This window comes from Vulpes vulpes, chromosome 14, assembly GCF_048418805.1.
Source record: "Vulpes vulpes isolate BD-2025 chromosome 14, VulVul3, whole genome shotgun sequence".
In the NCBI taxonomy this organism is placed as follows: domain Eukaryota; kingdom Metazoa; phylum Chordata; class Mammalia; order Carnivora; family Canidae; genus Vulpes; species Vulpes vulpes.
Genome location: NC_132793.1, coordinates 50289451 through 50314951, shown reverse-complemented (window position 1 = coordinate 50314951; position 25501 = coordinate 50289451). Strand labels below are relative to the sequence as shown.

At 34.7% G+C, this 25501-nt stretch overlaps 1 protein-coding gene across 1 annotated transcript in view; it reads left to right on the top strand.

Moving 5' to 3' along the window:
• Positions 1–25501, top strand: part of MAN2A1 (mannosidase alpha class 2A member 1) — a 159637-nt gene that overhangs the window by 73379 nt on the left and 60757 nt on the right. The window contains exons 8-12 of the mRNA XM_025992803.2: positions 1341–1518; positions 7812–8014; positions 10760–10942; positions 14965–15079; positions 16343–16410. Of these exons, the coding sequence (XP_025848588.1) occupies positions 1341–1518; positions 7812–8014; positions 10760–10942; positions 14965–15079; positions 16343–16410 (747 nt within the window). The remainder of the gene's footprint in view (positions 1–1340; positions 1519–7811; positions 8015–10759; positions 10943–14964; positions 15080–16342; positions 16411–25501) is intronic.

The window sequence follows — 25501 nt, the reverse complement described above, 5'->3', positions numbered from 1 at the left end:
GTTATATTTTACTCACCAAGTTATTAAATTTGGCTAATAATTCAATATTTGCAAGGCAATTTCAGAAGCTATCAGTATAAAAAGATCATATGGGAGTATAAATTTAAAATTTTTTTAATTTTATAAAATACTTCTTTCCATTATTGATATTCTTTGTGTTTCTTTCATAAATTTTTTGTAAATTGGAACTTACTTCTGCATAACCCTTGAAATGAAAATTGGAATACTGGGTAAAAAGCATATTAGTCTTTTATCACTAGTTTCTTAAGCATGGCATTACAAACATTGAGAACTACTCTGAGTTCATCTGCTTAATTTCCTTTTTGTAAGCCATTCCTAGACTTCCTCAAACGGTGCCCCACTTCGACATCAGCAGTTCAACCCCAAAGGTTTTCTACAGAATACTAGAATATGAAATATGAAAGCACATCTGCACACTTAGTATTTAGGTGACCTTTGGAGTCATTGGGTAGATCTAAGGGAGGTGTAAACCCCAAAAGCTAATTCAACTCCACGGCTTTATCTGTTGATCAGTACTGAGAAGGACACTCTGACAGACACCCGTTTATTGATGGCAGGTGTTAAGTGAGCTGTTTTTCTTCCTTTTGAAGAGGAAATCATGTTCTATAATTGGTTTCATCCAAACTATTTTTTTTATGTTTAGTCAGGCAAGTTTAGATCAAATCAGAGAAAGGAATCTTAAGTCAAAGCCAACCTCAAAGTTTATGTAGATGAAGAAATCCTTATTGTCTTCTTGGTCTAAATTATTTTAAAACATGGGCAAGCTGGATCCAAGGTATGTGACAGGGCTTCAGGAGGCCTTTGTTCCCAGTAATTATATGTCAATATTAGTATGTGACTTTATTTCTCTAAGGGTGATCCATTGGAAAACTATGGGTTTTTCTCTCTGGTAAGAATTTATATTTTTTAAAAGATTTATTTATTCAGCAAGAGAAGTGCACACAAGAGAACGCACACAGAAGGGAGGGCAGAGGGAGAGAGGGAGGGAGAGTCCCACGCCAACTCTGTGCTGAATGGGAGGCCCAATGCAGGGTTTGATCTCATGACCCCCAGGCTACAATCAAGCTGAAACCAAGAGTTTCAACCAACTCTTTTCAAGATGCTCAACCAACTGTGTCACCCAGATGCACCAGAATTTATGTATATTTTAAATGGATAATGAAAATTAGTGTATGAGTTTAAAAAAAAATCTGCCTTATAAATCATACCTAGAATACAGGTAAAATATACAATTTCTTTTAACATAATTCACTTTTTAATGAGTTGCCCCATTGTCCTTTTCTTAATACTCTTCTTATTTTTCCCTTTTTCTTTTGTAGGGCTGAAATGCTTCTAGATCAATACCGGAAGAAGTCAAAGCTCTTCCGTACTACAGTTGTCCTGGCCCCACTAGGAGATGATTTTCGCTACTGTGAACGCACAGAATGGGATCATCAGTTTAAGAATTATCAGCTGCTTTTTGATTATATGAATTCTCATCCTGAGTATAATGTTAAGGTAATTTGAGAATATTTTTTTTTTAGATGCAGAAAAAGAATTTTTTTTATTGGAGTTCAATTTGCCAACATATAGCATAACACCCAATGCTCATCCCGTCCAGTGCCCCCTCGGTGCCCCTCACCCAGTCACCCCAACCCCCTGCCCACTTCCCTTTCCACTATCCCTTTTTTGTTTCCCAGAGTTAATTTGAGAATATTTAATTATGATACTGTAGTTGAATTTGAGCTTCATTATTAAATGAGGCTAAAACACAATAGCTTTAGTTTCTTTGTCCTACATCCCAGTATTTCCTAGAATGTTTAGTCCTTATGTAAGTGTAGTTCTTAAAGAGGAAAATTATCTAGTACTATAGTTGCATTTCTGAAGTTGTCCCTTTCCTCCCATTCCTATAGCATCTCAGAAGCATTACTTCTACATAGTTGTAAAAATGCACGTACTAAGCTGTGATCTTCATTTTTCAGTCATGTCCTGTTTTTCTGCCAGCATTGAAAGTTTGTTTCTTTCTGATGGTTGCATCCTTCTGATTTAGTGGGTATGACTGGCAGATGGAGATGAACGTGTCATGCATTTTGCGAATGAATGTCTTGTGTCCAGAGAACACACTAGCATTTTTCTTAGTTGAGAAGACTTCCCAAAATCAACCATTTGCCTGTCATTTTTCCCCCTTTTGGAAAATTACGAAGGTACCCTAAATTTTTGAGAACAATTCAAATACCCCTCCCAGACCCCTGCCTCCCCATATCCATAGCTCAGCCACCACATTGATCAACTGAAGGTCGCTCTCAGTTCAGCTGTGCCTCACTGTCCTCTCTCACCCTCTCCCAGGGATTATTTTAGAAGAAATAGTAGTCGTGTAGTTTCATCTCGAACCATTTTGGTATGTATCTAAGTGATAAAGACTGTTTATTACATCCAAAAAATGAACAATAATTCAATATTATCATATATCCAGATAGATTCAGATTTTTCTGATCACGTACAGGCATTTTTTAGCAGATGTTTCATGAGTCAGGATTCAAACAAGACTCCTGTATGAAGAAATCATCCAATGTGTTTATTGTATTCACATACCAACCTGTGAGACAGTAGAGTATCTCTAGGAATAATATAGAAAGGAAGAGATGTTGCTGTTTAGGAAATTAGAAAGCTGATGATAGGCCATATTTTATGTAGTGAGAATTCAAGTTTGTTAAATAAATGTAAATAATATTAAATACATAAACAAATAAAATTCCAAATGTATTCAAGATATTTGCAACTGAATTCCTACTCTGTGCATCAGGTCTATGTTTAAATCACCTGTAAAATCTCCTCAGAGATGAAGCTCATACATGAACATTTGCTTAGGAGATGGCATATGTATTTGCATATTTTATCCCTGAACATATCTTCCTAGTGAATGGTTTTGAGGTCCACAAAAGGATTTACCACCAGATTCTAAAGAATTAAAGTCCTGATTTTAGTATTTTACTAATTTCTTCCTTTGCCCACTGAGTTATTTTAAAAATTGGAATATCACATACGTAGGAAATGTGCACAAATCCTAAGTGTACAAAGGATTTTCTAAGTTTAAAAACCTCCATGTAACAACCATCCAGTTTAGGACAGAACATTTATGGCATCCAAAAAGAGTCTCTTAGATGTCTTTCAAATCATTGCCAAATCTTACAAAAATAACCTTATTTTCCCTTCTATAATTAATGATTAGTGTTGTTTCTTTTAAAATAATATAAGAAGGGAATCTAAATAGGTGCTATTTTGTGTTCTTTTGCTCCACATTATATTGCGAGATTTGTCTGTATTATTGCATGTGCAGCATATTTTTTTTTTTTTTTGAGATTTTATTATTTGAGTGTGTGTGTGAGCAGGGTGGGGGAAGGAGCGGAGGGAGAGGAAAGAGAGACTCTCAAGCAGACTCTGCTCTGAGTGTGGAGCCTAATATGAAGCTCCATCTCAAGACCCCGAGAGCATGACCTGAGCTAAAATCAAGTGAGATGCTTAACCAGCTGAGCCACCCAGGTGCCCCACAGTATATTCGTTTTGAATACTGTATATTATCTCAGTATTCATTTGATAGACATGCTACAGTCTGTCCATTGTATTATTGATAGACATTTGGGTTGTTTCCAGGTTTTGTGTATTACAGATAAAACCATTTTGAATATTTTGTGCATTTTTTATATACATGTATGTGAGTTTGTGTGTATAAAATGGGATGGAAATTTGTGGTCATTGGGTATGCACGTGTTCAACCTCAGTAGGTACCACCAAACAGCATCCCAAACAGATGCACTAGTTGCATTATGCAACAATTTCATATTGCTGTACTTTGTTATTCAAGTTTTGTATCGTTAGGATTTTTTCCATTCTTATTTTTTATGATAGATGTGATGGTTTTATTTTATATTTTCCTAGTATTTAATGAGTTGAACCTCTTTTCAGAAGTTTATTGCCATTTATCCTCTTTTGTGAAGTGCCTATTTAAATCTTCTGATGACTTTTCCTTAAATTGTTTTGTCTTTTTGTACCATTTACAGTTCTTTTATATATTTTGGCTTGAGTCTTTCTTCAGATGAAAAATTATGCAAATATTGTCTTCCACTCTATGTAAGCCTGTTTTTTAATTTCTTAGTTCTGTCTTCTGGTAAACAGAAATTTTTCATTTTAATTTAGTATAATAGTATTTTCCTTTATGGTTAGTGTTTGTCATGTTCTGCTTAAGAAATTTTTGTTCACAGTCATGAAAATACACTTCTTATGAAGCTGTCCTCCAGAAGCTTTATTGTTTTACCTTCAATATTTAGGTCTGTAACCTATTTAGAATTGATTTTTTGTGGATTATATGAAGACAGGGATCAAGGTACATTTTTGTCCATATGGATATCTACCATCATTTATTGAAAAGACCAGTTTGTCCACTTTACTGCAGCAGCATCTTGTCAGTAATTATGAAACTATATTTGGATATATATTATGGATCTTGTATAGACTCTTCAATTGTCTATTTGACTAATCTCATACTGTCTTAATTACTTTAGTTTTATTTTTATTTATTTTAAGATTTTATGTATTTATTCTCAAGAGACACACAGAAAGAGAGAGGCAGAGACACAGGCAGAGGGAGAAGCAGGCTCCCTGCAGGGAGCCCGATGTGGGACTCGATCCCAGGTCTCCAGGATCATGCCCTGGGCTGAAGGTGGAGCTAAACTGCTAGGCACCCGGGCTGCCCCAATTACTCTAGTTTTATAATAGATCTTAATGTCTGATAGCATAAGTCTTCTAATTTTGTTTTCCTTCTCAAGATTGAGTTGGTTATTTTTCTTTATAGTTCTAAAAAGGGTTGGGATAAACTTTTAAATTTCTACCAAACAAAAAAAAATGTTGGAATTTTGTTTGGGATTGCATTGAACCTATGGATCAATTTGAGTACAATTAACTTCTTTAAAAATATTAGGCCATCCATGAACATGGTATATTCCATGTATAAAAATACAGTTGACTTTTGCATTTCTAACCTTGTTCCCAGTGACCTCTAATGTATTTTCTTTCTTTCCAGAATTTTTGTGACTCAACTGTTGGGTGCTTTGAGTGCCCTTAGATACCTTTAAACAAATGCTTTTTTTCTCTGGTTTATCTAGTTAACATCTGTTCTCTATAGGATGTTTGAAGTTATTTTGCCCAAGCTGGAAGCCTCAATGTATCATTTTTTTCTTTAATGAAAGGAAAAACAAAAGTAAACAATTGAATTTAGATGGCTAAAAAACTGACATTGTACTACTAGCCGAGATAGCTTGCCATCAATCATCAGTGATTTAACAATTTATGTAATTTTTCCTCCTATGTTCTGATAGAGAAGTTTGATTATGTTTAAGGTTAGTGTAAAAAAACATTTACTTTTTTTTTTTTTTTTTGGTTATTTGTTTAGGTCTCCCGAATATGTACTTTATTTGAGCTACCAAGAGACTCTGTAGGAAAATTTACTCTTAATTTCTTTTGGAACTACTCTAGCATAGATACGGAATTACATACCAGTCATTTGAGATTGAATTAAGTTTATGAAGGCCTACCAGACCACTTACATAAACTTTGCCCTGGGAAATTGCTGAGAAGGAAATAGATTTATGTTGGCTAATACCAAAATTTAATCAAGATATTTTAAGAGTATATTTTATATTTTGTTGTTAATATTAACTCTGTAGCATGCCATAATTCCCTAAAATCTGAAAGGGATTTTGTTATCTAATAGAAGTCCTTTGGTATAGAGATGAAAATGTGAGGATCAGAAATTTAGATTGTTGGATATTTTGGTACTTTTATCAGGATTCTTCCCTGAACTTACCTGAACCTATTGGGTCTGAAATTAATGCTGTATTTCTTTGTATTTATGACCCTCATCTCTTGTATGGTTATACACACACACTTACATTCTGCTTTTTAGAATGTGTTAAGTGAGTGGGGCGCCTGGGTGGTGCAGTTGGTTAATTGGCTGCCTTCCACTCAGGTCATGCATCATCTCAGGGTCCTGGGAGCGAGTCCCAGGACATGCTCCCTGCTTCCGGTGAGCAGGGAGCCTGCTACTTCCTCTCCGTCTGCCTTTCTGCATGCTCATGCTGTCTGTCTCTCAAACTAATAAAATCTTTTAAAAAAGAATGTGTTAGTAATAAATAATACTCATTTTTTGAGTACTTACTATTTGCTATTAACTTTTTTTTTTTTTTTTTAAAGAGAGAGAGAGATTGAACACACTTGATGAGGGGACAGGGAGCGGGAGAGGGAATCTGAAGTAGGCTCCATGCCCAGCACAGGGCCCAGTGTGGGGCTCAGTCTTGTAACACCAATATTTTGACCTGAGACAAAATAAAGAGTCAGATGCTTAACTGACCCAAGCCATCCAGGAAGCCCTGCTATTAACTTTTTAAAGTGCTTTACTTTATTTAACCTACTTAATTTTCTGAACATTTCCTGGTAGCTTCTATAATTATCCACATTATAGATGAGGAAACTGAAGCAGAGATAAATTAACTTGCCCAAGATAAGACTAGGTAATTTTGTTGGATATTATTTTTCTGTGATATAAGGATTTAGAAATAATCATCTTTTCTACCCTAAAAAGAATTTATTGTGCCACAGGTATATTATGATAACTTATATTTGTCTTAGGAATGTCATTGTTTCCAGCTGAAATTTTGCTTTTGCAATAGAAAATGATAGCTAAAACTTAACACCATTATTTACCATTTGTGTTTCTCTGCATTTTCCTTAGAACCCTAGTAGCTGTAACACAGACACACACAATATATAATATGCTTAAAACCACATACTAAATAAATGCTAGAGATGGAATTGAAATTCATGCTATCTGGGTCCAGGTTGTGTGCTGTTCTTAACCACCCTGCTAGAGTGCTACTCAACGTTTTTAGCTACTCTTGATTGTTAATTATTTTTCCGCCGTGTTGAATCGAAATACCTTTTAGTATCTGTGTGTGTGTGGGGGTAGAAAACAACAAAATTAGCATCTTACTGTCATTCAAAGGAATACATCTCCTGTTACATTCTCTATTTATTTCTAAAACACTGCCTTTTAATATCTGTTTACATGGTCTGGTATAATACTTCTTTTTTTTTCTTTTGATTTATAGAATAGCTTGGGTTCATAAAAATGGATTTATGTTCTGGTAATTTAAATCATTAGTCAAAAGGCCTTTTCGTTTGAGCAGTCAACCTTGCAATTCTTGTCACTCTTTGTTTCCCTTCTATTCAATGTTACCTGCTGGTAGAGAAAGTCCAATTTTATAATGACCTGCTATTCTTAAAGTCTCCTTATGAGAGCTCAAAGCAGGGGGAAGGGGACACCAGGGACTGTATGTGCATATGACATATGAAAGTACTTAATGGCTAACAAAACTGGTATGTAAATAAAATGTTTTATTTTTGCTGCTTCCTCCCATCTTTTACTCATCTCTGAATTATTCTCTTCCCTGACCCTTGCACAGTTCAAAATTCTGGAGATTTGTAAGGAGTTTTCAGATCCACAAATTTGTGTATCTTAGTAGTTCTTCTAACCCTTGGGTGTATAAGTTTTATTTTAGTTTATTTTGGGACCTGATGCAAGTAAAAGAGTTATACTGTGTATTTTTCCCCTGCTTTTGAGTTTTGTGAAATCTGAGCTAGATTTTCATCTTAACCTGGAAGTGCATCTTAAATATTTATTATTAACTTCTCCTTTCAGCGCTAGAAGTAATTTTAATGTAACGATGAATAATTTAAGTATAACTTTTTTTTTTAATTAGATACAGTTTGGGACTTTATCAGATTATTTTGATGCACTGGATAAAGAAGATGTAACCAGTGGAAAGAATAGCCAATCAATGTTCCCTGTTCTAAGTGGAGATTTTTTTACTTACGCTGACCGAGATGATCATTACTGGAGTGGCTACTTTACATCCAGACCCTTTTACAAACGAATGGATAGGATATTGGAATCCCATCTAAGGTACATTTGCGTTTAGATAGCTACATTAATTATTTACCTCTTTTATGTCATCATTGTCTTTTGTAGAATTTTGCATAACATACAGCCTTTATGCAGTATTAGGATGTGTTTAACGTAATTGTGAAATTTTAATGCAATCAGAGGTAAGTCTCCAAAGCATAATCAGATTATTACCTGGGTTTTTGTTCTGAAAGGAAAAGCAGTTTATGTGATTCGACTTTCTCTTGTATTTTGTGTTTTATATGTTTCTAATTAACTATCAGTATTGTTTGCACACCGTGGTAATATCCAGTGACATTGTCATGTGTCTGCAGGTCAGGAACTGGACAGGCTAAATTGTTAGAAATGAGCAAAGACCAAAAGGACCTCTCAGTGGCCAAAATGTGGACCTCAAAGTACATAATCTAAGACTATATGTGGGAGAACTTCAAAGGCTCCACCTTAGTTCTTATTTACCTGAAACCTATTTCTATAGGTTTAATTTTCTGCTTAGAAGAACAAAATCTGAAACAAAAACTGATGGAGGCAGAGTGGTTGGCTGAAAAAGTACAGACAGGGAGAAGGCAGAGAAGTCGGTAGAAAACAGAAAGGTTCTAAGCTGGCGTTGTCCAGTAGAGCTTGCAGTCTCTGTCCAACAACTTCCTGCAGCGGTAGAAATGCTCAGTTTCTGTTTTCTGCACTGTTCAGTATGTACTGGCCACATGGAGCTGTTGAGCACGTGAAATATGAACTGAACTCTTAGTTTCTTTTCATTTTAATTGATTAAGGGGAATCAATTCCCGCTATTTACTTAATAGCTATCATAGTGGGGAGTTCAGTGCTAAGTAACTGAGTCTTGTTTTTTGATAAAGATGAACCTCGCCAGGGACTCCTGAGGCTCTCTCTATGTGTGTGTCACCTGGCAGGTTAATTCATTTTCATGATAAGTACACTTTCAACTTAGTTCAGATCACAAATTCATGGTGATTCATTTTCATGATGAATCTCAGGATTAAAAATAACAAGTCATGTCATACCTACCTTCTTCTTCTACCTTCTTCGTTCTACTGGTAGAAACAGTCTATTTTGGGAATCCTTTTTATAAAAATCACGAATTTCTCTGAGGGTGGTACTTTGGTATAGTAGCGTCTTTATATTATTTTTACTGCTGCTATGCCATTACCATTATTTCAAAAGCCTGATATTTGACTATTTTTTGGGTTACTCACAAATATGCCAGATGGGTACATATTATTGTATTTATAATAATATTCCTACATTAGAGAGATGCATTCTTACCCAACAGGTTATTTATTATATAAATAATAATATTACTATTATATAATAATTATGTTATTCTAAATTACCCATGATAAAAACAGAGAAAGTACTAAGTAATGTAGAGACTTTTTTGGACTAATGGATTTTTTAAAAGTCAACTATTTTTCAAGACAAAGAGTGACGAATGTTGATTCAGTCTTAATTTATTGCACACATTTAAGGTGAAGTACTTAGTATGAGTAATATATTTTAAAAATTCTGCTTTAAAGTAACAAAAACCATATAATAATTATGAATTTCAAATATAATTAATTTATTTGAAAACAAGTTTGTTGTCTGATGATAGCTATTTCATCTTAATGCTCATTTGTAAAATATTTGGATCAAAGAGTATAAAGAAGAAAATATTTTTTAATTTCCATTTTTACATTTTGGGATATCTGTATATGTATGTACTCTTTAAAAAGCCAGGAATGTGCATTGGATATATATGAACATATGTATGCAATTTTCTTAATTCAGATTAAATGTTTCCCATGGCATGAATTTTAGAAAAGTTAGAATTTAAGACAGATTATTTAATATTCTTTATTTCAAAATTTAAAGGAATTTTTGTTTGTTTCAAATTTCTCCTCTTCCCTAATATTGTGATGCATTTTTAAGCTGCCTTGATTTTCTTTCCATCCTCCTTAAAATGTTTGGCATAAAGAACCTTCTTATATTTTTTACTTCATCAAGCCATATCTCTCTTTAAAGAACTTCCTTTGAAACCCGTGTTGAACCATACCCTCTGATGAAAAAAATAAGGCATGAAAATGATAAGTCCCTATCCATATTCTTGTTCAAAAACTATTCTTAAGCTAAAGTGTTTTGTTCTTTAAATGAGAAATGACGGCATATGTTTCATCACCTTTCAGTTTATATTGTTACGTTCTCTCTAGTTGTTGAATGTTCTTGTTCAGCACAGAGACTAGCTGTTGTCAGTGAACTGTCAGGCCATCACTCTCTCCCCCTCCTTCACTGTTTGTCTTCCACTCATGGGACCATTTCTGTACCTGCTCTCCTTTCATGTATGTATGTGACAGTGAATGGCTTTCTGGTGATGAGATTCATGGTATGTGTCTATGGTGATGTTGGAGAAAAAAGAGGACAGAAACCATTATCCACTTCTTAACTGCTGTGTGAAGATATTTTTTTCACTATGTCATACATAAGTAAACCTCTCTTGCTGCCAGTGGGTACTGGCTTCTTTCCAGGACCATCTAGAACAAGGGCCCATTATATCAATTTAGACATGGTGTTCGCTGATGATTGATAATTTAGATATACTAGATGGATACCTTGACGGTTTCATAGGAATGTTTATTATCAATATCTTTTTATAAATTGTGCTAAAATTGTAGATTTTTTAAAATTAGTACCACGTATTTTAAATAGTAAATGTTTGTTTTGAAATAAAAATTAATGAATGTTTTATGCAATTAGGGCTGCTGAAATTCTTTACTATTTCGCCCTGAAACAAGCTCAGAAGTACAAGATAAGTAAATTTCTTTCATCATCCCATTACATGGCACTGACGGAAGCCAGAAGAAATTTGGGACTGTTTCAACATCATGATGCTATCACAGGAACTGCAAAAGATTGGGTGGTTGTGGATTATGGTACCAGGTAATATAATTATTAAAAAGTGATTATAAAACAAGAATTTCTTAAATTTTGGATCACAGGCTTATATATTTGATGAAGTTGTTAATGTACATCAGACCATATTAATAATGACATCCCTTGTAAGTTTTGTTACAGAAAAAATCAGTATTCAAAGCAGTTTTCAGGAAACTATTGACAGTGTCCTAGCTCTCCTAACTTTTTATTGCAGTGATTTTCTGCAAATGGAGTAGTAAAACATTATTATAAAGCTGATTCTGTTTTCTGAGTATAGTATTTTAGTTAGGATTACCTTCTTGACCAAGGATTGGTATCAGATAAATCATAGCTATAATCAAAGAAGATAAAGAACTACACTTAATTGTATAGCAGTGTAATTTCATCCTATTTCATATCTAGTTGTTCTTGGATATCTCCTTTTTATCTTATCTTTTTGTTTTTAGAGGGACATTGACAAAAAGAGAATCAGCCTAGAGGAGAGCCAAGAAGTAGAATACCTAGAAACCTTGATATATAGGAATTGGTATGAGAATTGGTTGGCCTGAGTATTGATATCAAAATCATCCAACTCTTGGAAGCTCTGTGAGATGAGTGAGGGAGTGGAAGCTCAGTTAATTTCCCATTGCAGGGTTGGAAACAGCGAGTACAGGCTTTAGCTCAGAACAACAGGAGACTTTGTAAGTAGTGCTTCCCCATAATCAAAAGGCTTACCTTTTGTGATAGTGAGATTTCCATCATCATGCCCGAGTTTGGGTTACCATTCATTGAAATCAGTGTAGAGGAGATTCCTATGTTGGGGAAGGGGTTTTGATTATTGTTTTCTGATAGTTTAGATTACTATTTCTTCCCAACTTTTTTTGATAATGGTATATTTGATAATATTTTAAAACTGTTAAAATATGCTCTGATTTTCTTAATAGTTTTAAAAAGCAAATCTTTTTTTAAATAAATGCTCCCTCTTTCAGGTGAAATGTGTACATACAGTACATAAAGTCAACATTACAGATTGACCCACAACAGACATCAATAATCATAATAGGTGTTAATTAAAATTTTAGTTACAGTATTTTGACTGCCTTTCTAGATATTTGGAAAAAGAATTCTTGAGGTTTCATTAGTTGACTTGAGTCCTTGAAAATATATTCATGGTGGTATCTTGAATATCTTCTCAGTGGCAAATGTATTTGGCATCTGTTGAGGTTGAGCTGGGCTTAAAATGGGAAACACTCTTTGGCTGATAATGATAGTTGGTTTTTCTCCCATAGAATGCATTTTCAAAAGTAAGATCAGATCCTCCATTTTTTTCCTTCTCATCTGCTCCTATCTTGGTTTATTGAGAGTCTAAAAGTAAAACTTAGATCCAGAAGAGAGTTCCTAAGAGGAAATGAAGAAGTCATTCTCCTACACTGTCTACTTGCTCTCTGTCTGGCTGCCATATTGAAAGAGACTTGGGTACAGGTCATTGAGTTTTTGCAACCGGACATTTTCTGTTTCATAACCTTTCCAGAAGGCCTGTCATTAGTTCCTCCATATGTTTGCTTATGCTTTTAGCTTATAAAAACATCACCGTACAAAATTGCATCTTAGAGAAAAAAGACAATAATTCTTAAATTGTACTTGACATTTGTAAATTTGCTTTTCGAGCACTTTACACTTCATTGAAAAGTCTACACAATTATCAAGTCATTAGCATAGACATTTTAAGTAGGAAGTTTCAAAACACAAGTTAGAGTTATAAACATAGAGGCAGCTAGCATTGGGTGTTCTCTTGTTCTTGGACTGTTGACTGTTTATTCAGATGTTGGCAGAGGTGCCTGTATGAACAAGTGTAAGAGTTAAGGATTGCATTTGGCTGCTAGTAATAGCAATTTGAAAATGAATAAATCCTATCCTACTTAAATTTGTGCCATGTTGAAGAATTCTGCAGGTCCTCAGTTCAGTTATAGCAGCTCCACAATGCCAGCAGGGATCCCAACCCTTCTAGCTTTTTCTTCTGTCATCTAAGGGTGATTCTTACTTAGTGTACTGCTCTCAACAATAGATTGAATGTTTATATAATTATCACCTGGAGAGCAAGAATACAACATGGCTATTTGAAGGTTAATTCTAACCATGGCATGAAAAAATGAATTAGACTTGGACAGTGTTTGTGATGGATGTTCAGCCTAAAAGTGGGTAATATGTGCAGGAGAAGAAATGGTAATGAGATCAGTTACAGAAAGATTTAGAGTTTGCCAGTTTCTAGTCGTAATAAAGGTAGGTCGGAGAAAAAAATGAACAAAGGTTGAGTGTGAGGTTCCGAATGTATAGATACAACTATTCATGGACAAACGTGATAATATCTGCTTTCAAGAGCAGTAATGATAACAAAGTGGAAAACTGATTTCCAAGTGATGATCCCTGAACTGTTCAATGATTATAGGATAAGGGTGTGTTAGGAAGTTAGAGGCTCTGAGAAACCTCACAAGGGTAAAATGTTGAGACATTTTAAAATGATTTTAGAGACAGTCTAAAATCTTGCTTTACCCAATGCTTCCCAAACTTATTTACTGTGTTTAGTCTTGCTCTGCTTTAAACAAAACAGCTTTATGCATCCTGAGAAAGCATTGGGGGGATACCGTGCCAGTACCTTGTGCTTATCTCCTTAGAAGACTGTGTGTGTGTGCCTTTAGGATACGAACATTGATGTGTGGCATTACCTCCGTTAAATCGGGACTTCGGTGCACTGTAATACATAAAAGGTTTCAGCTGATGGAGAGCATGACGTTTGTTCTTCAGGTTTTGACAGCCTAATAAAGATAGCCATGTAGATAATAAAAATAAACTTAGATCAAGGGGCTTGTTTGTATAACTGAATTGTATTCATTCATACTGTTTTTTGGTCTGGTGAAAACACTTGAATAGACTGAGAAACTTAGCTGGATGATGGCCTGAACCCACGTCCCTAAGACTTTAATACTGTGTATGTATAACATGCTAGCATAGTTAATTAATTTATTGATTATGATCACCTACATCTTTGAAGGCAGTCTCAGTGCTCTGCAAAAAGAAGTTATTTCGAATTCTCTTAACACATTCTTTTCTTGTTGCATGCCAACAAAAATGTTCTTAACATATAGATCCAAAATTGCTTCCTGTATTGGGGAAAATAACATAATCACCCTATAACCATAGTAGATTCAATGGCTGATTGAAAGCATGGTTAGCCAAGTTTCTCTACGGATTTCTCCAATGAGTTTACCTATGGATGCCTGTTCTATAAAGAAACAAGATGGAATTTGAAAAAAACTTGAAACAAATTCTTTTCCCATTTATAGTGGTTCAGTAATAGCTGGTAATGTACCAAGATTCTATTCCCGAATTGATTTTGAATCAATTGATTCATGCGCATCTCTTTGGTTCCTCAGGCATACAGTTTGAATACAGTTAACAGTTTTAATGACCAAGAAAAGTAAGAAGGACAAAGACAATTTTATTTCCAGACCTCTGAAAACTCTTTTTTTTGAACAAGAACATGAAACTAAAGCCAACAAAGTATTTATTTGAATTCTTTAGGAATTTGAGTTTTGAAATATGTATACTGATTGAATTTTCTTGTGAGTGACAGTTTAATCTCATGTTTCCTTCTGCTGTTTCAACATTTGTTGAAGAATTTTCTAACATAAAGGCTCAAATCACTTTTTTGGTTAGAATGCCTTAAAGCTATTGGAGAGATCATGTTGGATATTCTTAATATTTGGTGTGATATTCATAGAAAGTTCCGGTAGTTTGAATAAATTTACACGTCTCAGATGCGTACAGAAAATTTTCTATTTTAAATGAATGCTTATTAGTGATGTCTTTTGATTAACCTTCTTTTTTCTTGGTAACCTAGTTCTGGGCAAAGAAGAGTCCATTCGTTATAGGTTTCACTTTGTGAATACAGGATGAAAGTAATGGTAGTTTGGTCATTATTAAAAAAAATGAAAATATTGTATACAGATGTTTGAATTACTTCTCAGACCAGTAAAATTTTTGGTTCACAGACTCTTTAATTCATTGGTGAATTTGAAGAAGATAATTGGATATTCAGCGCTACTACTTATTTTGAAGGACAAAAACTCGTACAACTCTTACTCTTTTGATAACCTCCTAGACATGGTTAGTTGCTACCTTTTATATTATCATAAAAATGTGTGATTCTTTTGTTCTTGGATTGGAAAAGGAGGTGAGAAGCTTAGTGAAAAGAGATTGAAAAACAGTGATTTCCTTGTACATTATTTGAAAGAATTTGTATCATTTTATATATGAAATACCTATATATTCTTCTTTCCTATAAGTGTGTCTGTAGTTGATTTGTAGTGTATATTTTGTTCTGACTAAATCTAAGCATGAAAATTAATGAACTTTGTCACGTGAAACTTAGGGCTTTCAGAACATCATTAAGATGATATTGGAAGATAACCGAACATTATAATTAGTTATTTTGCTTGGCTTTAATTAGAAGCTCCCTGGTATTTGAACTTCTGTGAGACCTTCCTCTGTTCTTGCTGAACTTCAAATTTGAATGATCCTAAATTGCCTTCTGGTCTCAGGATGAGTCCATGGAGTGGTGTGGGCCGGGCTCAGATGTGTGTAACAGTAGAGGAGAGGTTGAGGAATTAGAAGACTAGCTATTAGCCTCAACCTCTGTACCTGCTTGCACGGGCCTTGAAAAAGTTGCTTTAACATCTGTGTGCCCTCGTTCATTTATCTGTAAGATGGGATGATATCTGCCTTGGCTTATGTCGGTGTTGGGATCAGAGGAGCCAGTAAAACAGAACATACTCTGAAAGGAAAATAATGCTCTTCAACAGCAAGGAAGAACAATTGCAAACCTCTTTAGACTTCCACTTAGCAACTTAGTTGTTTTAAAATTGTTTTAACATTTTGTCATTGGAGTCTATTGTAAATGATAGGCTTTGAAATTTTGCATATGATTGGAGCTTACACATCTGGAATCAGATAATAACCTCAATATTTTCATAACCTGATATTTGCAATGAAATTACAAATATCACATATTCATATTAAAGTAAAAAATCCAGTAAGTGGACATACACTGCTTAAGGATATGAAACCTATGATACAAAGGTAAAATAATGAAACTTTCTGCAAAATTATCTTTAGAACTCTGATCTACTTGGCTCCTAATTGGACTCTAGTCCCTGTAACATATGCTCTACTGAAGTCTGAATACACACACATATATGTGCACACACAAGAATTACTTATTTTGGACTTTGGTGGACTTTATATAGCTAGAGGAAGGATTTTTTTTTCCCACATTGTGTCCTTCTTAGGATTTTGTAAGTACTATTACATAGTTAGTTTTGAAACTTAGATTTTAAAAGTAAAAATAAAAATTTTTGTTTGTTTTTATAGGATTTTAAACAAAGCTCACAGAGTTCTCTACCACAAAAAACCGTCCTAACGCTGAGTGCAGAACCAAGGTAAATACATAATTTCTCATAAAATTTTGCTACTGTCCTAACTTGATGCTTTTGCTTTTTCATGATTCTTTTCTCTTGCTAGGATACATTTTGAGGCAGTATTTTATTTAATGAATTTATTAATTTCAAAAAATTTTCTGAAGAAATGGATTGTTTTCCCATGACTGTCATGTTCAGTGTTAATAGCTACCACATTGATTGCTGAGTTGAACTATTCTAACAATATTTTTTTTTTACAGATACTTGGTATGGGATGGTAAATATAATTTATGATTATGTTCTTTTTTAACTTTTTGTTTATTTATTTTCATTGATCCCTGATCCCATTTTTTTAAAATGAAGGAAGAAACTTAATTATGAAGGGTTCCTACTATAAATTGTTTATTGGATAATTTGTCATTGTGCTGGTCAGATTGTCTCATTTTAACATTGTGGATTTATGTTAAGGTAAATGGGAAAGGCGTTCAGTTGACCTGAAAATGGGGCAATTAATTTGGTGGCTGCCTCTGATTTATAAAGAAATGTTTTATATTTTTATTGGTAATTATTTAACCAAGTCTTCTGTTTTTAATGACTTAGTATCACTAGGCCAGTACCCACTATATCCAGATACACAGTGTATTCTTATCTAATATAACTTTTTGCTATCTACATCGAGAAATTTATATGTACAAATTGTAGGATAAAAGAATAGTTGTAAAGGATAATTCATGATTTTACCTAGTCTTTATTAAAATTATTTAAAAGTAAATGGAATCAAAGTATTACAGAAAATTTACAATTGTTAATAAAGTTGACATTTTGATTATGCATAAAGCTTCAGTTGGCTAAATCTCTTCAAGTAGAGACTTGAAATGTATACAGCTCATACATCTGAACAAGATAGGTATTTTTTAGAAACACTAAAGTATCACTTAAGTAATGATGAAAAAGAAGGGATTAACTAGAAAGACAGTTTCAGTCTTAACTTAAAATAAAATAAAATAAATAAAATAAATATAAATATAAAATAAAATAAATAAATAAAATAAAATAAAATAAAATAAAATAAAATAAAATAAAATAAAATAAAATAAATCTTGTTGCAGGCTTAAAAGCTTTCCCAGGTTGCCAGGTCATAAGACAGTAATGATCCCATTACAAGACGTTTTCTTTGTCTTAAATAATATTTTGACGTAGTTGATGTGATATGGCTGTTTCTTAAATATTGTGCCCCTACTAAACTGTGGTGTCTGTAAATCTCTTTAGCTTTAGACATAATCCGTCTTCTTCTATTTTGGTGGGAAAAACCTCTTTGTTTCTACTGACTGGAAGAATGCCTTATGCTTACTATAAACGATTCATGCCCCATCTGCACCCCATTAAGTCTTCCTTTGGGTGCTTGGTAGAGTGGGTGGGATGGAGCCCTAATGGGTCAGAAACCCTGTGGTTTCTACTGTCCTTGCTTTAGTCAGCAGTAAGTGATAATTCAGCCCTGCTTATGCTGGAGTGAGAAAGGAGATACAGGTGTATTGACTAAGAAGAAATATATTTTTGAGTTTTAATACTGAGTTTTAATTATAAACATAAATAGAATATTTGAAACTATTAGTACAATTATCACCTTTTCATATTTCCTTTTAAATGGTTTGTATTTAACTAGGATTCTTCATCTTAAAATTACTTCTTCACAGTTCTTTTCTACCAAATGTAGTGCTACTACTGTTTCTATAGTTAGGTGAATTGAAGATACTTATAATTGTCAAATTCTTATTTGTATCTTTCTTATCTATTCTGTACTGAGGACCTCATGAATAGAACTACTTATACTGGTTTTAAAATCTATGTCTTACTTGTTAGCCACAGATAATCTGAGTTGCTGATCTCTCAGTAAAGGCAGTGAAAATTGGAGGAATGACGGTAGCCTTTAAAATGGAAGAATTCCAAATAAAATAAATAAATAAACAAACAAACAAATAAATAAATAAAATGGAAGAATTCCATAGTTTTATTTAGCAGGTACTGAAAGTAAGATTATTATCTGCACTTCTCAGTCTTTAAGTTGAAAGTTCCAGAAGTATGGTCATGAGTCTTTCTCCTGTTCTTCGTGAATCCTATATAAGATCAAAGGCTTAGCATTATTTTGATGATAAACATAATTCTTGTTTGAGCAACAGATTATTAATCTAAATATAACATGCATTCTTAGTGAGGGAGACCTCCTGCTTAGGAGGGTAAAAATTGGTTCTTGGGGAGTTTGAAGAGAAGTATTTTTTTAATAATACAAAGCCTAAAAATAGTACAATAACAGACATAATTGAAGTGTGGTATTAAAATTGTATGGGGAGAGGATTAGCAAATAAATGTCTAAAAAGACTCTTTAAGGAGTTCTGATGTGAAGAGGTTGAAAAACACTGATCTAAACTCATACAATTTCAATAATACACATAAATGATTTGATCATGCTGTTGGCAACATTCGCTATAGCTCTAACCTAACATAACTGAGTTTGGGAGTATTTTAAAAGGAGTCCGTAATCTGCTCGTGGGGTTGTAGGGCCTGTCCAGGAGCCTGATGGATTCACAAGGTTATGTGAGCTCTATAGTATATGTCTTCATAGTCTTTATATGGAGAGCAGGTTCAATTAAGAGTTAAAAGTTAGGGCACGCTTAATGAGTCATAAATTCTCTAGCCTTCAATAATCCCTAAAAGTACAGAGGTATTTCTTTTTCTCTCTACACACATAATCGCCTAAGGAAACCCAGTTGTAAAAAATTTTAATACAAAGATTTACAGGATTAGGGACACAGGACGTAGAGGATGGAAGGTAAACTTCTGAAATAGGCAAGGATTTCAGTTTTCTTTCACTATGTTTGGTACTTCGGGCAGGGTGGAAGCAAATGTTGCTGTCGCACAGGCCAGGAAGTCATGTGTTTTGATGATATGTAAAGGGACTTTTTTTTTTTAACGTGGATACTTTGAAATGCCACTGAGTACACATTGCATTGAGATAACTTCTGTAAATCTGAAAATGTAGTCTTTCAAGTAGAAAATTTTTTTTTAGTGTGAGAGCAATGTATTCAAACCAGTTGCAAATTTACCATTAAGTGCTTTTAATTTTTACCACGGCATTTATTGGTAAGGGATCTTACATATCTTTTGGCCAGAAAAAAGAGCGGTTAATTTGCGATGAAATCATTAACCCTGTGGAGACACAAAAGAAGTCATTGTTTTCAGAGCTTGGGTGGCATCAGAGTATCGGCGAGATATAAACAGTACCAAATTCCAGAAAAGACACTCAGTACCTCCATTGCCGTTTACTTGTCGAATGGTTCTCCCTGGATGGCTGCCCAGCACCTCTAATTTAATTTCCTCTTGTTTTCTCCATGCGTGCTTTCTTTTTGAATCTCGGTCTTTATTAATAGCATCATTCTCTTTCTGGTTGTCTAGGTTCTGAAGCCTCAGAACCCACTTTGACTTCTACTTTTTCTTGCTAAGTTTCATCGACCGGAAAGTCTTTTGGATTTTCCCCTCTACTCATGTCTGACGTTCATCATCTGCTATGTTCCTATTACTTTGTGGTTTTACACCTTTTTTTTTTTTAATGTTTTACTTGAACTACTGCAGTGATTTACTGCTCTTTTGTCTTCAGTTTCTCTCTGCCCCTAATTTATTTCGTGTAGTTGCCCAGGATCTACCCACAGCAGAATGCGAGCAAGTCACCTGGGTGGCAGCTGCAAGGCTTCTAGGACCTACCCTCGGGAGTCCTAGGAGGTCCTTCCACTACATTCTTAGTCAAACAAGTCACTGGCCAAGGTTCAAGGGGAGGGAATTATTCATTGCTTGATTTGAGGACCATCTAAAGAAGCAAAGGGAGTGATGTCCATCCTCTTTGGAGACTATCTACCACACTTTACCTGCTGGCTACTATAACTCACACACCTACCATGTGCACAGTATTCCACCTCCTTCCAAGATGCCATCCCATTATGGCCCCAAATTTTCATCTAAATCAGGTCCAAAATGACTCACTCACATAGCTGGAAATTGATGGTGTCTTATTTCTGTCAGTGTAATCACTTGAAGTTAATTCTTCTAGATTGTAAACTCCTCGATAGTAGGAACTATTTCTTTTATTTATTTCTCCCACTGTGCCTGTGGAATTATAGTCAATGTCGTAAGAATTGAGTAAAGACTTGTTGAAATACAATTAATTATTGACTGAAGAGAATATTGAACTTCAGAGAGCAGATAGGCATAGACATTCTATGTGAAAATGTGGTGTCCTGATATATTCTCCCCAAATAGTTCTTACATCTAGTAATTGGAGTTTGGATGCCAGAGGGCTTCTAAATACACTAGATACTACTACAAGCAAAGATAAATAACAGTTCAGCACTTTGAATTTGGTCAACATTTGGATGACTGCTCATTTGAGATTTTAGAGTTTCATACCATAAGACATGAAAAATTATAGGTTGTGTCTCAGCATCATGGCATTCTTACAGAATTACCTTTGTTGAGATTCTTTAGAATGAGTGGGTCAAAAGATACTCTCAGATATCTAAGTGCGTTGACCTAATCAGATCAGGGTTTGTTTTGTTTTTGTTTTTCTTTCTTTTTCAGATTTTATTTAAATTCAAGTTAGTTAACATAGTGCATTATTAGTTTCAGAGGTAATATTTAGTGATTTATCAGTTACATATAACACCCAGTGCTCATTATATCAAGTGTCCTCCTTAACGTCCATCACTCAGTGACCCTATCCTCCCCACCAGCAACCCTCAGTCTGTTCCTGATAATTCAGCATCTCATATGGTTGGCTTCCTTCTCTGTTTTTATCTTATTTTTCCTTCCCTTACCCTGTGTTCATCAGTTTTGTTTTCTTAAATTCCACGTATGGGTGAAATCACATGGTATTTGTCTTTTTCTGACTTAATTTCACTTAACACAGAATACACTGTAGTTCCACACTGTTGCAAATGGCAAGATTTCTTTCTTTTTGATGGCTGAGTAATATTCCATTGTACGTATACATACCACCTCTTCTCTATCTCTTCATCAGTTGATGGACTGTTTGGCTCTTTCCATGTTTTGGCTATCGTGGACATTGCTAATTGGTTCCGTTTTTATACATAAGACTTCTTGTTGTTGACCTAGAGTATTTGCCTGGTTGTACATTTTGTATTTATTATGTTGTTATCACAAACAATTCTTCTCACAATAATTATGTTAGTGTAATGGAATTTAAGACTTTAAATCATTTTTTTCCTTGGTTACCATGTCATCAGTGTATTTTTATACCAAGTCACAATTTATATAAGAAAGTATCTAATATCCCTACCAGTTGTTTAAACTTAAGTTTTAAGTGAGGAAACCAAACTCAGCCTTACTGTTACTCTTTGGAAGCGGAATTTCTAGGGAAGTAGAATTCTAACCATTTGGATTCTGGCAGTGTTATTGATTATAACATAGACCTGAAAGAACCAATTGTAGCTCAGGAACTGAACTAAGATTCCACTACTGGAACAAAAGTTGTTCTAATCTGAGCACCAGGAGTCTGGTGAGAGAGCCGCGATGAACGTCAGGATGGAGCTTACTTTGTACCTGATGGTTCTTCTTGGGGATGGAACAGTGTCAGCAGAGATAACTAGTGTGAGAAGTGTGCTTGTTGCTCCTGCATTGTAACAGTGTGAGCTCAAATCTTGTCATGTACTAGAAAACTAGTACAGAAATGTCTTCACATTAGTTAGCAGAAAAATAAATGTACAAAGTCATAAAGATGGAGGGTTTCTGCCCTTGAAAACGAAGGGCTGCATTTTAACACTATCCCAAGGGAATTTAAGGTAATAATAGAACACATGATTTGACTAGGATTTGACACTCCAGACCCTCTGCAGGTTCCATTATTGCGAGAGCAGCTGAAATGTCCTTTCCTTTTAAAGCTACTTTAGAACTTTTCTTTTAATGGGGGAGTTGCTAACTGACAATACTGGAGACTCTTAAAATAAAAAAAACTGAGTTCTAGTCTAATACAGGTCTATCTGGGTATTAATAGCATAGTTTATTTGAGAATTAATACTCATTCCTGGATTTGAAGGAAGGGTTCCTAAACCATCCTCCGAGATGCTTTTCTGTTTAAGTATTTATTGCTTGTGAAAGGTGTTTGTGTATTTTCATCTGTGTTGCATCTGAGTTACATTTTATTAATTTTGACTTTTTCAAGGTACAGATTGACCCATTATCCAATTATCCAGAAACAACACATCAGCCTATGTGTGATGTGGGATATTTTTAGAAAGGATGTTTTCCCCAAAAGACTTGAGTAGAATATAGCACTTTACGTAACCAAAAAGTTCTCAGGGGGTTGGAGATATCTTCAGCACGATATATTAGTTAATTTTATGTTAGAACTAGTTTCAGACCATTCATGTCTGGATAGCAACATTGCATAACCTTACTTGGTGTTTGCTGTACCAAATCAGGCATTCGCCCGCTTGTATCTTTCCTAATGTGTTTCAGGGAAATATAAACGTCTCTGGGGGAGAGAATAGGAGAAAAGGCTCTACCCAAGTCTCCCTGCCCTTAATATTTCTATTTATGTTATGGTATCAGAAACGATGAGTATTAATTCCTGAAATACTGTTTCAGCCTTACATTGACTTAGATGAATGATACCTATTTATATGAAAAAATAAAAAAGTTGACACTTTCATTTTATGTGATGGCTGACTAGGGACCCTGAGACTGACTCCCTCAATTTCCCATTAAAACTCATGGAAACAAAGATGATGAACAATCAGAGGAACACCAAACCTTGATTTGACAGTCGACCTATTGCCACAATTTAAGATACCCACAAACCATAAAGTTGATCGACCAGACTGGAAAATACAATTACTCACTGACCAATGGTAAACAGTTAGAAATAACAGCTACATGGCAGGTTTCTAGGAGCAGGTATAGAGATGGATTCCTTTTCATTTTTATAATATTCACCACCCCCCCAAAGTTTTGAAATTCGTATACTCTACCAAGTAGAACAGAGGACTGATATTTTTAATTCAGGGACAGGAGGCTGTTAAGGAGATAAAGTAGCTATTGTTTTCAGTCTCTCTCTGCCTAGGATTTCTGTGAACCAGTCTCCACTTAATTGGCCAACTAGATCACCTGATTCTCTCCTTTCCTTTTCTGTGCCTGTGATACCCTGACCTTGTCCCAGACAGGCTGCCAGCTAGGGAAATGGGCACAGTTCTCTCCCTCTGGTATTTCAGTTAAATTATATGATTATCATGAATCAATTAGTTATTCCCAGATCAGTTGTTCTTGTTATTTTTCTTGTACAATTTGATTAATTTCTGTTAAACTGATGAATTATACAAAAATATATTTTTTTAAATGAAGTCTAGTGTTTTGGAAATTTTCAACAAATGTGAGTCACTGGTGAGATGCCTATAAAAACAACTGGGAAGAAATCTTAAAGATGTAGAAGCAGTCTGTACTCATCTTGCTTAATATTTTCCCAAGTATTGAAGTTCTTGGTCTACTTTAGAAAAACCTAAGCTGGAAACTATATATGATTAATCACATGCATGGTTATGCAGAAAATATGCCACAAGACTCCAATTAGTGGTCTCATAGTTAAAGCAGAAGCTTTGCTCTTAGAAGATTAGAAAACCCTCTCTCTATAAATATATATAAAACATACATGAATATATGAATTATTAAGTCATATGTATAACTTAAAATTGTCCTACTTAAACTTTTGCTTGCAAGTCAACTTTATCTCCTTTAGATAATAGGTCTATTGCCAGCCTTAATTACATTGATAAGAGAGCTTCCATTGTGTCTGTATTTTACAACCAATTTGGAGACTGAATCTGACAGAAATAAAATAGGCAGAAGCAAGTGGGGAACTAAGGTAGAGCACTGAACTAGGGAAGTATCCATTCAAGGAAATTGCTGTTGACAGTGGCACGGGCCAGAGGATAGATAGTCTCTGCTGAATAGAGAATCCCTCCATTTGTTCACCAGAGTTGGCATAAAACAATGAATACTACAAGCACAGCCACCTTGGATGGTGGCCTTTTGGATCTTTTGCCCTCAGGCTGTCTCTGTGCATGTGGACTTGATTTCCTTATTATATATTTTTTTATATTACATAACTTATTCACTCTTCTCCATCAGTGCATTTTCTTTCCCTCCTTTAGGCATTATTAACAAGTGGGTCATTTAATTTATTTCTTGCTGTCCATCTCCCTTGCTACAATATGAGCTCCAAGGCAGAGAACTACCTTGCTGTCGAATTCCCTGGCAAATACCTGGCACATTATAGGTGCTTACCAAATACTTGTCAAATAAACTAACTCTGGGTAGGAAAGGGACATTAGTCCCAAAATAAAAACCAAGAGTACCCATAGCATATGCAGGGTTTGGGCAGATGTCTGCTTCTTTGAGGGTAAGTAAAGGGAAAGTTATCCTGGCAAGCCTTTGCACAGACTCTATAGGAAAACAAAAAGTGGTAGTTACATGAAGACTCAGAAGAACAGTTTACCTTTCAGAAGGATTTGTTACAGAGACCAGAAAAACATTTCAGAACTTTGGAGTTCTCAAAAAGTTTGAGTCATGATCTCTAAGAAATCTGAAACGGAAAGCAAAAGGCTGAGGTGAAAAAATGGTGCGATGATACGGGGAGTGACAAAAGGGAAGGTTATTGGTGGGGGTGCGACGAGAGAGTATCTTCATGAGTGATGCTGAAGAGTGAGGCTGATACTGTGAGTGTCCAGTGACATGAAAAAAGAAAAAAAAAAAAAAACCATGAGATGCTTTGTAAAAATGCAGAGAAAAGGAAGAGGAGTGGAAACAATGGGAGAGAAGATGGTAGGTATGGAGGACAAGGTTTTAACAAAAGACAGAGATTTTCTTCAGGAAAAAAAAAATGGAACAGAGGCAATGTGATCAAAGATAGAATTGATGAAAAGGTTTTTGAACCGAGGAGGTCTGGCTTTATAGATAAAAGGGTTAAGTTCTGGGTAATATAAATGAAAAGAGAGTTACTCCTAGTATGTCTTGGTAACTTGGTTCAATTAAAAGGAAAGGGACATATTGTAGA